A 16,041-nucleotide genomic window follows, 5' to 3' on the forward strand; every position below is an offset into this window, starting at 1 on the left:
GCACCTTACAGCACCAGCTTGGTTCAATTCCTGCTGCTGCCTGCAAGGAGTGCGTACATTCTTCTCATGACCACATGTGTTTCCTTCAGTTGCTCTGGTTTATTCCCACCTTCTGAAGACAAACGGTGAAGGTCAGCAAGTTGTGGGCATGCTGTGTTGGCGCCAGAAGTGTGAAAACACTCGTCGGCTGTCCAGCATATCCTTGCCGATTTGAATTGATGCAAACCATCGATTTTGCTGTATGTTTCAATGTGCATGGGACAAATAAAGCCAATTTCTTTCATCTCTGGTGCTGGGTTTGATCCTTCAGTTCAAACAGGCTCAGTCTACACTGCAAACCTGTAACACTGAGGAGGCAACAACTGCATCCCACATGATGAACAAAAGCACTTCGACTGAATATGTGACTTTCACCCGTGTGCACAGAAACCCTCAGCACACACCAAGTCCAAAATCAATAGTTTACACCATACAGGACATAGTACCCTGCATGCTCACAGTAACACTCACTCACTCCACCACCACTGCACAGTAGCAACAGTTTGCACCAGTCACTGTAACAACTCACCAAGACTCCTTAAGCACAACCTTCCAAACCCACCACCTCTACCAGCTAAAAGACAAGGGCAGCAAAAGCATGGGGCCACCTAGAAGTTGCCAAGGACCACCCTGACTAGGAAATAAGTCACTGTTCCTCACCATCAGTGGGTCAAAATCCTGGGACTCCCTCCCTAATGCCATTGAGGCTCTACCCTCAACTCTACGACTTCAGCAGCTCACCGCCATCCTAGCACAGGCAACTTGGGAAAGACAATTCTGGCTCAGCCTATGAAGCTCATATCCCTTGAACAAATTTTTTTAAAAATGCTCCAACTTGTAATTTGTTCCTCAGGTTCATTGTGTTATGGAAAAAGAATACAATATCCAGTCTATTGTTAGAAGATTGTTTAAACATCCCTTTTGCGCGATTATGCTCGACTCTAGGTAGTATTATCCATGATCAACGTCCGGTCCCACCTCAAGGCATGCAGCCAATGAGTATGCCAGTAGCACTGGTTGACTGCAACATGCGGGATAATGATCAGTATAGGATGAACATCAGTCCTGATAGGTGTGTGTAAAATGGATCCTACCCTTCTTTGCCAGTTCTGGAAACAATTAGACATCTCGTCATTTCAGTCAGGGACTCCAGTTATAGATCACTACTCACCATTTTGTCTGAGACTGAAGATCTGGACAAGCAGAGAAAATCAACACTTATGAAACAGGGAAAAACTCCAAAAATCACACCAGAGTAGAATAAAATCCACCCTCTGGATATCTAAAAAAAACTCTGAACAGCTTCACATGCTAAATTGCATTGTTTCCTGACCCTTTTCTGTCTTCACAATGAACTTCATCATGGGGGTATCCCAGTGCTGGTCGGTTGGTTAATTACCTTCTGACTTTTGCTTGGCTGGTTTAAATTGGAGCCTCTTTCAGAGTTATGCTGCTTTATAACTTTTGTTGGAACCTTAAGCAATGCTGCATCTTTAATTTTCTGATCATGTTTTGATGACTGTGCCTGTATTAGAAAAAGGAAAAATACGATTATTTTCAACAATCGAGTACATATTCTTCCATCATTCTGCCCCTTTCCTAAGCTTCTGGTGTGCATCCTTATTGAAGGAGGGTTGCTCCCTGGGCTTGACAGTCACAGAAGATGGACATGCTGGACAATAGTTTATAGATTGTGGCGATACATTGTGGTGGTACATTTACACTGCTGCTGTCTGTCTCACTCATTTCTCCACACACCTTCATGGGAGCTCAAAACTAACTTGTTCTACTCTTCAGTGGTTCTGACAAAGTGTCTTCAACCTGAATTGCTCACACAAACACTGTCTGGATGTTTCTGGCACTTTCAGTATTTGCTTTGGTTTTAAATACTTTCCTATCTTCTTAAGCTGGGAATGGAACACTAGACTCTAAGTTGTTGGCCCTGGCATCTTAATGTAATCTGAATGACAAAAAAAGACCTTGGAGATAAACAATCTATTTCAATTCCTGCCTTTGCAAAGAGCCACAGAGAAATACAGCCTGGAAACAGGTCCTCTGGTCTGTGCCAACCCGGGAGTCGTTTACCGATGATCCATGCAATAGGCACTCTATCCACTTGGAAGTTCATTCCTCTTAATATGCTATCCTTAACTGGTGATGACAGTGTTAAGATTATCCAATAATCCAGACAGTAAATTGACAGATCTAGAATATACAGTATAGGTTATCACTAATGGAACCAATGCTTCAAAATCAAACTCAGGATACCTCCATCAAGCTGTGTGGGCAAAAGCTAGTGACTCCTGCACCAACTCTCCCATATCCAATACAGTGATCTCTTCCAGCTGGTTGCTTGCTTGACCATTAACTGATATCCCACTCTGCAAAAACTCATTTCAGGGAGGTCTCAACCTCATAGCAGTCTGTGTCAATGAATTTGTTAATTTTGCAAGACATCAGATTCACAAGTCTTTTGTGAGACAGCTGACTTCTGAATTCTGTCTTATTGTGACGCACCATGCTGAATGCCCTTTCTACATCACAATTAGAATTTGGCAGCACCAAAAGCAGCTTCATCAACTGGCAGAGCTCTTTGAATCTCAACTGCCCTGTGCTCACAGATTTTACTTTGGACAGCTTCCCCCAGAACTCATCAACTGGCAAACTTTTGTAGTTTGGCAGCAGTCCTTCAAGGTTAGTTGAGACATAATCCAGGACTCGCCTCAATATATCTTTTACAGTCTTAACCCACCATGGGCAATAGAAAAGTCACTGTTGCAAACAGTGCAGCGAGCAACAGTGTCATTATTTTTGATCCCTATTAGGCAGGGGTACACTTTAGTGTAGTCTGTGGTGAAGTACATTTTATATTTTCTTTTTTTGGAACACTCTGCCATGGCACTGCAGGACACTAAACTGAACTGATGGACAATGAAAGAGAGAGAGAGGTCGACTGTAAAGCCCGCCCACAGAGAAAACTGATAGGTCTACTTAGCACAAAGAGAGACCAATCAGGATTCATTCTCATATTCTTTCTTTCTTTTTTTTTCTCTCTCTCCCTCTCCCTCCCCCTCCCTCCATCCCTCCCTCCCTCTCGCTCTCAAAAAAATCGATTTCGGGGATATTGTATATAATTTGCGGGCGTCAGGGAGCCACTATCAATATGCGGGAGACTCCCGGAACTTCCGGGAGAGGTGGGATGTCTGCATTAACTTCCTCAGGCACATCCTCAGTTGTGGGGAGTTCATTGCCACCCTGATGAGCTGAGATTTGCTCAGAGACTTCTATAGTTTTGCTTTGCTTTGCTTAGGAGGAGAAGATGGCGGTGCGACGGCAGCGCGCGTGGCCTCTCCAGGATGAATATCTGTTATCTGTGCGCGGTTCTCTACTTGACAATTCTGATTTGATGGAGATGGACGTGAGAGTACGGAGGAACATCTGGAAAACTTCTGAAATGCCTGTTTCGCTGCCGCTCCTACTGTGTGGTAAGCGGAATCTCTGGAGCAGAAGGCCCCGAAATCCTCGGCTTTGCTTGTTTCAGCGGCCAGGGCTAGGTCAAAGGCGCTCGGCAGAGGATGGCGCTTGGGAGGCTGTATCGGAGGGGCTGGTCGGAGGCTCGAAGTTTTCGGATGGATGGACTCAGTGTCGGCTGTGGTCGGCTGCTTCTAAGGCATCAGCAAGTTGACGGTGCCTGGAGGTTTATGGCAGGGAGTTTCTCCCTTTTGCTGCCTGCTATTGGGGACTCGGGGACTTTTGAGACTTTTTTTACCGTGCCCATGCTTTGTTCTTCATCAAATTAGGGTATTGCTTTGCACTGCTGTAACTATATGTTATAATTATATCAGTGTTAGTCTTTGGTTTGTCCTGTTTTCTGTGATATCACTGTGGAGAAACATTATATCATTTCTTAATGCATGTATGAATTTCTAAATGACAATAAAAGAGGACTGAGTGTTCTCATAATCTAAAATTGTCTTGATCCCAAAGTATTAATAATGAAACCTTGTCTTGCTAATTGTATCTAGAAAAAAATGTTAACAATGTATTTTTTTATATATGTTGCATTGCTCCACTTCCTACATTAAATAGAGCAAACCACGGCATACAGGCAGGTTTCTACATTGCAAGTTTCAAACCAGGGCATACAGGCAAGTTACTGCATTGCAATTTACAAATCAGGGCATACAGGCAAGTTTCTGCACTGCATATTACAAACCAATGCATACAGGCAGGTTTCTGCACTGCATATTACAAACCAGGGCATACAGGCAAGTTTCTACACTGCACATTACAAACCAGTACATATAGGCAGGTTTCTGCACTGCATATTACAAACCAGGGCATACAGGCAGGTTTCTGCACTGCGTATTACAAACCAGGGCATACAGGCAAGTTTCTACACTGCACATTACAAACCAGGGCATACAGGCAGGTTTCTGCACTGCACATTACAAACCAGGGCATACAGGCAGGTTTCTGCACTACACATTATAAACCAGGGCATACAGGCAGGTTTCTGCATTGCAATTTACAAACCAGGGCATACAGGCCAAGTCTTTGCACTGCAAATTACAAACAAATACAAATTTAATTTTATGACTGCCACTCAGTCAATTTACCATTTACAGTGCAAGAAACATCAACTATAAGGAAGTGAATCTTTCACGTTTACTTCTATTGACAAAGTTTGTCTCATGGACAGAGTGATTCATCATTGAAAATGGCCTTTTTCTACCGTGTGGGAACACAGTTCCCATCCCAATTTGTCACTGGTTAGCTGAAATAGGATATTGTTGAAATTTGGGGAGGGTCTATGCTCCCTGCTTCACTGGTCACACGGAATGAGCCAGCACACTGTTGGTCATAACAAACTCCACCATTCAGTGGCTACAAAACAATCAATGCTCGGACTGTCTGGCTGTTGCTGGCAGTGAGGTAAAGGTCCCAACATTGTGATTTTAAGAGGATCCAACTGAAAGTTTGCACTGAGATGGGTGGGACAAAAATTACCCAGAAAAACATCTTCTCTGTAACATTCTACAAATGTAAAATACTGCGGACAAAGGGAAGCTGAAAGAAGAGGAGAGAATCAGGCAGCAACTCTAGAGGGAGAAACTGATTTAATGCTTCAAATCAATACTGGGAAAAATCAATTTTAAATTGCAATGAAGGGAAGGAGCCTGATTGTCTGGAAGGCAGGAATGATGAAACATCAATAGAGGTGTCTCATAACTTTGTAATCCAGAGGTTCTTTGGCAGTCAAGAATGGAATATGAAACTTGTTGCTTATGGTCGTTTTATTTATTGTTACGAGAACAAAGAACGAACAAAGAAAGACAAGGCAAGGGAACAAAGAAAAGACAAAGGAAAAAGCAGTCATGGTCGTCTCGTACTCAGATTAGACATAACAAAATTCCAGCATTAACAATTATTTCAAGTTCAAGTTTAATAGTCACACAGCTAAATGAAATATTGATCCCTTAGGGCCAAGATTCAAAACACGGTATATACAGCCACACACAGTGCATATATGTAGCTACAACAGCGCATGCAGTCACAGAATAAAATATTAGCACAATATGAACCCATAAAATGGCCAAAATCAAGTGGTGTGACACTTGCTACGGGAAACTGTAAGCTCCTAGAAAAATACTGAAGCAACTGTACCATAATTGCTGGAAAAATTCATGTATAAAGGTGATTATTTCAAGAAACAAGTAAACATAGGAAAGTTTAACTGCAAGAAAAACACAAGATAAATAACAATTCTACACCCTAATCCAACAGAGGGCAGGAATAGTATATGGAAAGAAGTAGTTTTATTACCTTTACTTAAGTACATATTCATTAGTTTAAGTTAAAGGCACCACTCTAATGTCAAAAGATGTCAAATTAAAAAAAAGAATGAAATTCCTGCTGTTTGTGCTTGGGGGTCTGTCAGCATTTATTCAATCACATCCCTGCACTATAATAACCTCCTCCAATTTCCCAGCTCGTGCCATTACCAGACCTAACTGGTTTGCATCTACTTGACAGAATATGCTCTGTGCTCCATGTAGAGACTTGAAGTGATGGAACTTGATCCTGACGAAGGGTCTCGGCCTGAAACGTCGACTGCGCCTCTTCCTATAGATGCTGCCTGGCCTGCTGCGTTCACCAGCAACTTTGATGTGTGTTGCTTGAATTTCCAGCATCTGCAGAATTCCTGTTGTTTGAACTTGATTCTCAGTGACTTTGTGCAGAGGCTTGCTAGCCGTGACCTCAGTGCACTGATCATTTCCTCCTTTGGCATCCCAAGCCCCTCAGCGACAGAGGTGGCAAATTGATACGGTTAGTAGAGACGCTGCCCGACAGCACCAGAGGCCCCAGGTTCAATCCTGACTGGGCACTGCCGGTGCGGAGTGTGCACGTTCTCCCTTTGACTGTGGGATTATTCTGGATATTCTGGTGTCCTCCCATATTAAAAGGCGCAGTTAGTGGGTTAATTCATTTCTGTAGATTTCCCTTGGTATGTGGAATATGGGACAGTTGAAGAAAATATGAGGAGAATAGAAAATGTTATGAGTGTAGGATTAGTACAAATGGATGATTGAGTCAATACGTACTGGATAAGTCAAAAGGCCTCCACCCAAAAAAAACCTCTCACTCAATGTCAGTAAAACTAAAGAATTGATTGTTTACTTCAGTAAGGGAAGGAAAGCAAGCATATGGTGGGTTGGCTTTAAATTTCAGGGTATTGGCGTATCGATGACCTGCCGTGGGCCCAGCATGATGATGCTGTCACAAGGAAGGTGCACCCAGTGTCTTTACTTTCACAAAAGGTGAAGGTGGTTTGGCTTGTCACCGAACGCTCTAACAACTTGGATGGGTGTATGGTTAAAAGTATCCTGACGGGTTGCATCATGGTCGGATACGGTAATTCAAATGCGCAGGAACATAATAAGCTGCAGAGAGTAGTGGATTCATGCCAATGCTTCACAGCCACTGCCCTCCCCTCCACTGAAGGTTTCTACATGAGGCGCTGACACAACAAGGTAACGTTTCTCGAAGATCCTCATCATCCATGCTGTATATCTCATATTTGATGTGATTTACTTAGAGATACAGGATGGTAACAGGCCTTTCAGCCCATTGAGCCTGTACTGCCCAATTACTACCAATTAATCTCCGGTTTCCTCACAAATTCGCTGGAATATCAGAGGGAACTGGAGCACCCATGGGAAACCCACACCGCCATGGTTAGAAATGTACAAACTCTTTACAGACAAAGGCAGGAATTGACCCCAGATTGCTGCCACTATAACAGCATTGCGTTAATTGCTAAGCCGTCGTGCTCTGACTCTAAATTTTTCCAAAGGGGAAGTCCTCAACCTCCTCCTGCACCCAGATGTAGTTTTAACTTGTGCGCCACCTTATAATGGCCGGCCGGTGGGGTGGTGGTATCAGTACTGGACTTCAAGGCGAGTGGGCCCGGGTTCAAATCCGGCCGGCCCCTTGCACGCTTTCCATCCGCGTTGGGTTGAGCGTTGAGGTAGCAACTCAGCTTCGTAAAAAACAGACAAAACGCTGAAGAAACTGTAGGGTTACCCATGCAATGCGTGACAAGATGCGAGGGGAATGATAGAAAACTCCTTATAATGTACTAACAAGGCTGGTTAGGAAGGTTTTCACTGAGGAAAAACTGACATGCTACAGGCACTGTTTAGGCACTGGGTGGAAAAAAATAAAGAAATGCATTCAAAGATGGGAGACGGAAACTACTAGACACTGAAAATACAATTAATGGAATGGATTTCAACAGTGAAATTATTTGTCAAAGTAATTGCATGAGCAGCTATGAGCATTACAGTATAATAGAGCATTAAAGCGGCTTTCATAAAGTACTCTTTGGTACAGCATGTGGAGGATGTCAGCAAGTTGGGTACTGAGCAGTACAGAGGTTGTAGGTACTTACTCAGGCTTTCGGCAGGAGGGAAGCCACTGTGGTATAGTGGTTAGCACGACGCTATTACAGCTCAGGGTGTCAGAGTTCAGAGTTCAATCACAGCGTCCTTTGTAAGGAGTTTGTACATCTTCCCCGTGGAATACATGGGACCCTCCCACAGTCCAAAGGCATATCAATAATTGGTCATTGTAAATAGTCCTGTGATTAGACGAGTGTTAATTCAGGAGTTGCTGTCAGCAGCGCAGCTTGTATGGCTGGAAGGGCCATTGTTATACCTCTAAATCTTATCACATTAGAGTGATGTCTTTAACTTAAGCTGATGAATATGTACTTAAATAAATAAACATAAATAAATGGTCCAAGATTTAATTATCATTCAACCACACATGAACACAGCCAAACGAAACTGTGTTCCTCTGGGGCCAAAGTGCAAAACACATCACCAACAGCACATAGCACACTGCCCATAACACAGGTAGCAATATGGTCACAATTTCAGAAACACATAGAGTCACAAAGAGAAAAAAACATTATATATCTCAAGTTGTCTTAGTCCAGCTTGATCTTCCACTGAGCGAACACTGGAAGCTGCTTTAACATTTAACATTTTGAAATGATTGTCACAGAATCTGGGTCTGGAGCTGACCACAAAAAAGTAATGCAAAATGGATATGAAAATGGTGAAGTGCTCCAGAGTTATCAATGGATGGATTCAGAAATATTTAACAATAGGATAAAATCTATAAAATGCAAATAATGCACAGAGGTTCATTTCTGAAGAACTGCTTTCACAGGACAAGAAACATAGAAACATAGAAACATAGAAAATAGGTGCAGGAGTAGGCCATTCGGCCCTTCGAGCCTGCACCGCCATTTATTATGATCATGGCTGATCATCCAACTCAGAACCCAGCCTTCCCTCCATACCCCGTGACCCCTGTAGCCACAAGGGCCATATCTAACTTCCTTTTAAACATAGCTAATGAACTGGCCTCAACAGTTTGCTGTGGCAGAGAATTCCACAGATTCACCACTCTCTGTGTGAAGAAGTTTTTCCTAACCTCGGTCCTAAAAGGCTTCCCCTCTATCCTCAAACTGTGACCCCTCGTTCTAGACCTCCCCAACATCGGGAACAATCTTCCCGCATCTAGCCTGTCCAATCCCTTTAGGATCTTATACGTTTCAATCAGATCCCCCCTCAATCTTCTAAATTCCAACGAGTACAAGCCCAGTTCATCCAGTCTTTCTTCATATGAAAGACCTGCCATCCCAGGAATCAATCTGGTGAACCTTCTTTGTACTCCCTCTATGGCAAGGATGTCTTTCCTCAGATTAGGGGACCAAAACTGCACACAATACTCCAGGTGTGGTCTCACCAAGGCCTTGTACAACTGCAGTAGTACCTCCCTGCTCCTGTACTCGAATCCTCTCGCTATAAATGCCAGCATACCGTTCGCCTTTTTCACCGCCTGCTGTACCTGCATGCCCACTTTCAATGACTGGTGTATAATGACACCCAGGTCTCGTTGCACCTCCCCTTTTCCTAATCGGCCACCATTCAGATAATAATCTGTTTTCCTATTTTTGCCACCAAAGTGGATAACTTCACATTTATCCACATTAAATTGCATCTGCCATGAGTTTGCCCACTCACCCAACCTATCCAAGTCACCCTGCATCCTCTTAGCATCCTCCTCACTGCTAACACTGCCACCCAGCTTCGTGTCATCCGCAAACTTGGAGATGCTGCATTTAATTCCCTCATCCAAGTCATTAATATATATTGTAAACAACTGGGGTCCCAGCACTGAGCCTTGCGGTACCCCACTAGTCACCGCCTGCCATTCTGAAAAGGTCCCGTTTATTCCCACTCTTTGCTTCCTGTCTGCTAACCAATTCTCCACCCACACCAATACCTTACCCCCAATACCATGTGCTTTAAGTTTGCACACTAATCTCCTGTGTGGGACCTTGTCAAAAGCCTTTTGAAAATCCAAATATACCACATCCACTGGTTCTCCCCTATCCACTCTACTAGTTACATCCTCAAAAAATTCTATGAGATTCGTCAGACATGATTTTCCTTTCACAAATCCATGCTGACTTTGTCCGATCATTTCACCGCTTTCCAAATGTGCTGTTATCACATCCTTGATAACTGACTCCAGCAGTTTCCCCACCACCGACGTTAGGCTAACCGGCCTATAATTCCCCGGTTTCTCTCTCCCTCCTTTTTTAAAAAGTGGGGTTACATTAGCCACCCTCCAATCCTCAGGAACTAGTCCAGAATCTAACGAGTTTTGAAAAATTATCACTAATGCATCCACTATTTCTTGGGCCACTTCCTTAAGCACTCTGGGATGCAGACCATCTGGCCCTGGGGATTTATCTGCCTTCAATCCCTTCAATTTACCTAACACCACTTCCCTACTAACATGTATTTCGCTCAGTTCCTCCATCTCACTGGACCCTCTGTCCCTTACTATTTCTGGAAGATTATTTATGTCCTCCTTAGTGAAGACAGAACCAAAGTAATTATTCAATTGGTCTGCCATGTCCTTGCTCCCCATAATCAATTCACCTGTTTCTGTTTGCAGGGGACCTACATTTGTCTTTATCAGTCTTTTCCTTTTTACATATCTATAAAAGCTTTTACAGTCCGTTTTTATGTTCTCTACCAGTTTTCTCTCATAATCTTTTTTCCCCTTCCTAATTAAGCCCTTTGTCCTCCTCTGCTGAACTCTGAATTTCTCCCAGTCCTCAGGTGAGCCACTTTCTCTGGCTAATTTGTATGCTACTTCTTTGGAATTGATACTATCCCTAATTTCTCTTGTCAGCCACGGGTGCACTACCTTCCTTGATTTATTCTTTTGCCAAACTGGGATGAACAATTGTTGTAGTTCATCCATGCAACCTTTAAATGCCTGCCATTGCATATCCACCGTCAATCCTTGAAGTGTCATTTGCCAGTCTATCTTAGCTAATTCATGTCTCATACCTTCAAAGTTACCCCTCTTTAAGTTCAGAACCTTTGTTTCTGAATTAACTACGTCACTCTCCATGTTAATGAAGAATTCCACCATATTATGGTCACTCTTACCCAAGGGGCCTCTCACGACAAGATCGCTAATTAACCCTTCCTCATTGCTCAAAACCCAGTCCAGAATAGCCTGCTCTCTAGTCGGTTCCTCGACATGTTGGTTCAAAAAACCATCCCGCATACATTCCAAGAAATCCTCTTCCTCAGCACCTTTACCAATTTGGTTCACCCAGTCTACATGTAGATTGAAGTCACCCATTATAACTGCTGTTCCTTTATTGCACACATTTCTAATTTCCTGTTTAATACCATCTCCGACCTCACTACTACTGTTAGGTGGCCTGTACACAACTCCCAGCAGCGTCTTCTGCCCCTTAGTGTTACGCAGCTCTACCCATATCGATTCCACATCTTCCCGGCTTATGTCCTTCCTTTCTATTGCGTTAATCTCTTTATTAACCAGCAACGCCACCCCACCTCCCCTTCCTTCGTGTCTATCCCTCCTGAATATTGAATATCCCTGAACGTTGAGCTCCCATCCCTGGTCACCCTGGAGCCATGTCGCTGTGATCCCAACTATATCATAATCATTAATAACAATCTGCACTTTCAATTCATCCACCTTATTACGAATGCTCCTTGCATTGACACATAAAGCCTTCAGGCGCTCTTTTACAACTCTCTTAGCCCTTTTTAATGCTTGCCCTGGATTTGTCGGCCTGCCACTTTTACTTTTCCCCTTTGTACTTTTTGCTTCTACGCTCACTTTACACTCCTCTGTCTCTCTGCACTGGTTCCCATCCCTCTGTTGTGAACTAACCTCCTCACACCTAGCCGCTTTAATTTGATTCCCACCCCCCAACCATTCTAGTTTAAAGTCACCTCAGTAGCCCCCGCTAATCTCCCTGCCAGGATATTGGTCCCCCTAGGATTTAAGTGTAACCCGTCCTTTTTGTACAGGTCACACCTACGCCAAAAGAGGTCCCAATGATCCAAAAACTTGAATCCCTGCCCCCTGCTCCAATCCCTCAGCCACGCATTTATCCTCCACCTCATCGCATTCCTACTCTCACTGTCGCGTGGCACAGGCAGTAATCCCGAGATTACTACCTTTGCGGTCCTTTTTCTCAACTCCCTTCCTAGCTCCCTATATTCTTCTTTCAGGACCTCATCCCTTTTCCTACCTATGTCATTGGTACCTATATGTACCAGGACCTCTGGCTCTTCACCCTCCCACTTCAGGATATCTTGGACACGATTAGAAATATCCCGGACCCTGGCACCAGGGAGGCAAACTACCATCCGAGTCTCTGGACTGCGTCCACAGAATCGCCTATCTGACCCCCTTACTATCGAGTCCCCTATCACAACTGCCCTCCTCTTCCTTGCCCTACCCTTCTGAGCTACAGGGCCAGACTCTGTGCCGGAGGCAGGGCCACTGTCGCTTCCCCCGGGTAAGCTGTCCCCCCCAACAGTACTCAAACAGGAGTACCTGTTGTTAAGGGGCACAGCCGCCGGGGTACTCCTCATCACCTGCCTTTTCCCCTTCCCTCTCCTAACCGTGACCCACTTGTCTGCCTCCCGTGGCCCCGGCGTGACCACCTGCCTTCCACTCCTCTCTATCACCTGAAGTGCAGCAAACCTTGGGTTCTTCCAGAAACACTGGTTGGCCTGTACTAAAATGCACCACTAGCTCTATCCAGGTGCCCGAGCACATCTACAGTAAGTCTATGGTCTGCTCAGTCATGCATTTAGCCAGGGGTGGGGGGAGTTCAGTGGCTGGGCTCCTGTCAAGTGTCATACTCAAGTCTGAAACACCTATCCCTTGTTGCCTGAGAGGTCATTGATAGAAAAATGGAGGGCTTATGTAAGAGGAAAGGGTTGGACTGATCTTAATTAGGTTAAAAGATTGTCACAACATTGTAGGCTGAAGGACTCGTATCGTGCTGTGTAATGTTCCTTGTTTATGTCTTCAATCGCTAACTACTTGCTTTTCCAGTGATGTCATCTTACATTCATTTCATTTGCCTTCTATACATTACCTCTATCTAAATTAGCATCTTGTCTTAATTCCTGTCAAACATAATGACTATCTGATTGTACCACCTCCTGTGGCAGAACAGCCCAAGGATCACCTTTAAAACTCCTTCCTCTCACCTAACTTATGCCCATATGAAAAAAAGACTTTGACTCTTTATCCTATCTACTGTAACCTCCAGTGAAGGTTTAAAACTTTAGGGTTTTTACTAGAAACTTATTCGTTTACAGTAGCAAGTATCACACCATTTGAATTTCACCATTTTATAGATTAATCGTCATTGCTGAAATTTTTGTTATTTTTGTATGGAAGGAGCACGACTACTTTTTTCTTTTGTCCTTTTCTTTGTTCTCTCTGCTCTTTTTCTGGTTTGTCCTTTGTTCTTGTAAAACTTAATAAAATTGCTACCATTAAGTTTTGTGCCTTATTCTTGACTCCGAAGAACCTCTGCATCACAAAAGCATCAGAATCCAAAACAAAACAGGCACTCACCAAACTCTGTAAAAATCACACCCCACACATCTCCTTTGAACTTGCTGTCTCTCACTTTATATGCATGGGTAGTAGTACAGTATTAGGCATTTCAACCCTAGGAAAAGAAGTTATCGGCTGCCTCCCCTGTCTTGCCTGTCATAACCTTGTAAACCTCCATAACGTCTCCGCTCTGTCTTTGCTGCTCCAGAGAAAGTGACCCAAGTTTGTCCAGGCCAGAACAAGTTCCTGATCATTTCCCAGTGGATCTAATTCAGTGTGTCACTGTTTAGTACTGCTGCATTTACCTGGCTACTTGAAACTGATTTGGAGATCTCTACAAGTGAATGGTATCGTGAAGTAGTATCATTTGCTTCCACCGAATAATGAAGCCTTGGTAAGCTCAGACTCATTTTTCCTCTTGTGTACTCCTACAATGAGATGTAGACAAAGAGGATTATTTTAAACAATGCTACACAGGTTCTTTATTACTCTGCCAAACTATACAAGGCTCAGTAGTGAGATCCAGGGCCTACTTATGCACTGCGGAAGCAGAAGCCACAATAATATAAAGGTATTTCATTTTCACAACTTCCAGGATGAATAAGGAATGCTAACTGTGAACGAGATGGTGCCGAGCCACAATCTTCATGAGGTCATATCTCAGACTTGGTTACATTTTTAAGTTCATAGAAATAGTTTTGGGGACAGAGGGGGGAGTTAGGGGTCAGGTTGGGTTTAAGGACAAGGATGTGAGGGAGTTAGATTTCAGATTAGAGTTTGGGGACAGCGATGTGGAGGATTTAGAGGAAAGGCCAGAGTCTAGGCCTCCATCCCGTGCTCGAAGGTCTGGGGCATAGATGGGTGACAAAGGCCATCCATGAAAGTTGGGCTGCTGCGGATCACCGGGAAGCAGTGGAGGCTATAAATATATTTAAGACAAGGTTGGATAGATTTCTGCATAGTAAGGGAATTAAGGGTTATGGGGAAAAGGCAGTTAGGTGGAGGTGAGTCCATGGTCAGATCGGCCATGATCTTATTGAATGGTGGGGCAGCCTCGATGGGCCAGTTGGCCTAATCCTGCTCTTATTTCTTATGTTCTTATGTCCCAGAATCGGATGTCCATGCGAGCAGGAAGCATGAGGGCCGGTGAATCTGCCAGCCTGAAGATTGGGATCCTGTCGTTGGCTAGTCTGGGAATCGATCCCAATGATCAAAATTTGAAGCTCAGTTGGAAGCCTGGAAACTAAGGCCATTGGCCAAAGCCTGGAGACTTGAGACCCAGAGGACTGTTCTGGGGTTGGAGGATTGTCCGGGTGTGTGAGTGGGTGGGGGGGGGGGGGGTGTGAGAAAGGGGCCTGACCTACTGTTGTTGTTCTGTTGCTTATTGTGTTCTGTGTTGTTCTGCCCAGTGTTGTGGGCTTGCTCTGCTGGCGCCAGAATGTGGGCATGCTCTGTTGACACATCCTCAGGTTGTATTGGTTGTTAAATTAAATTTTTCTGTATGTTTCAATGTGTATATGATGAATAAATGAATTTGAATCTGAAAGTTGTCACTTGATTTCTTAAGGCATAAAACTGTGCATTTTATGCAGAGCTGCGTGTTACTATCCAACCCTAAAGCTTATGTCTTCTTCCTCAAGTTTTGTCAGCTACTTGCTCCAAATTTATACGTGCGGTCGCATATCATTTTCATTGTAAGTTAAGAATATGTGTTTTGGTAGGAGGCTACAGGTGCTTAGAAAATATTTAAGTGGGACAGAGAAAGAGAAGGATCCTGGGTAATAGGCAGCACAGAAGGGAGCATAAAAATGCAATGGGCACACTGAGATTTATTTCTACAGAAGAAATAAAAAACAAGAGAGCTTTGTTCAAGTTACATTGATGCCTGGTTAGAATGCCTTTCGAAGGCATGATCTTGTCTCATGTTACAAACAGAGAACAAAAGTAAAAAATAATGCCAGAAACAAACGGTCAGGGAAGTCTGGGGATCTGCTTATGTGCTGGGGAGGGAAGGCTGTTGCAGCCTGAATGGGTGACACAGTAGCGTAACACAATTGCAGGTTGAATTCTGCTGCTGTCTGACCACGTGCTTTCCTCTGGGTGCTTTGGTTTCCTCCCATAATCCAAAGGTGTATGGGCTAGTTGGTTAATTGGTCACAAGGGTGTAATTAGGCCGCATTGTGCTCTGAGTCTATAACCTTCCAATCTCTTTAACACAGTTTTGAGATTTTGGAGATGTTCATCCATAACAATGATGTCATCCAGGTAACACTGAGTGGGCAGCCTTGTCGTACCTGGTCCATAGCTCTCTGCCAGAGAACAAGTTCAGATGCTACTCCAAAAATAAGCCAATTGTAGCAATAAAACCCTTTGTGAGTGTCTCTCGTGAGAAACCATTTGGACTCTTCTTCCATCCCCATCTGTAGGTAGGCCTCAGCTAAGTGTTTTCCTCCAGAAAGGTTTGCAAAGAGATTCTCTATCTTAGGCAGAGGGTACTGATCTGCT

The 16,041-nt window shown here is 43.8% G+C and overlaps 1 protein-coding gene across 5 annotated transcripts in view; it reads right to left on the reverse strand.

Moving 5' to 3' along the window:
* Nucleotides 1–16,041, reverse strand: part of LOC134348380 (uncharacterized) — a 135,560-nt gene that overhangs the window by 37,134 nt on the left and 82,385 nt on the right. For all 5 annotated transcript variants that reach the window (XM_063051658.1, XM_063051656.1, XM_063051657.1 and 2 more), the window contains 2 exons: nt 13,842–13,964; nt 1,439–1,564 (listed from right to left, as the gene is read on the reverse strand). In XM_063051658.1, the coding sequence (XP_062907728.1) occupies nt 1,439–1,564; nt 13,842–13,964 (249 nt within the window). The remainder of the gene's footprint in view (nt 1–1,438; nt 1,565–13,841; nt 13,965–16,041) is intronic.

The sequence above is a fragment of the Mobula hypostoma genome, chromosome 6 (assembly GCF_963921235.1).
Source record: "Mobula hypostoma chromosome 6, sMobHyp1.1, whole genome shotgun sequence".
Taxonomy (NCBI): Eukaryota; Metazoa; Chordata; class Chondrichthyes; order Myliobatiformes; family Myliobatidae; genus Mobula; species Mobula hypostoma.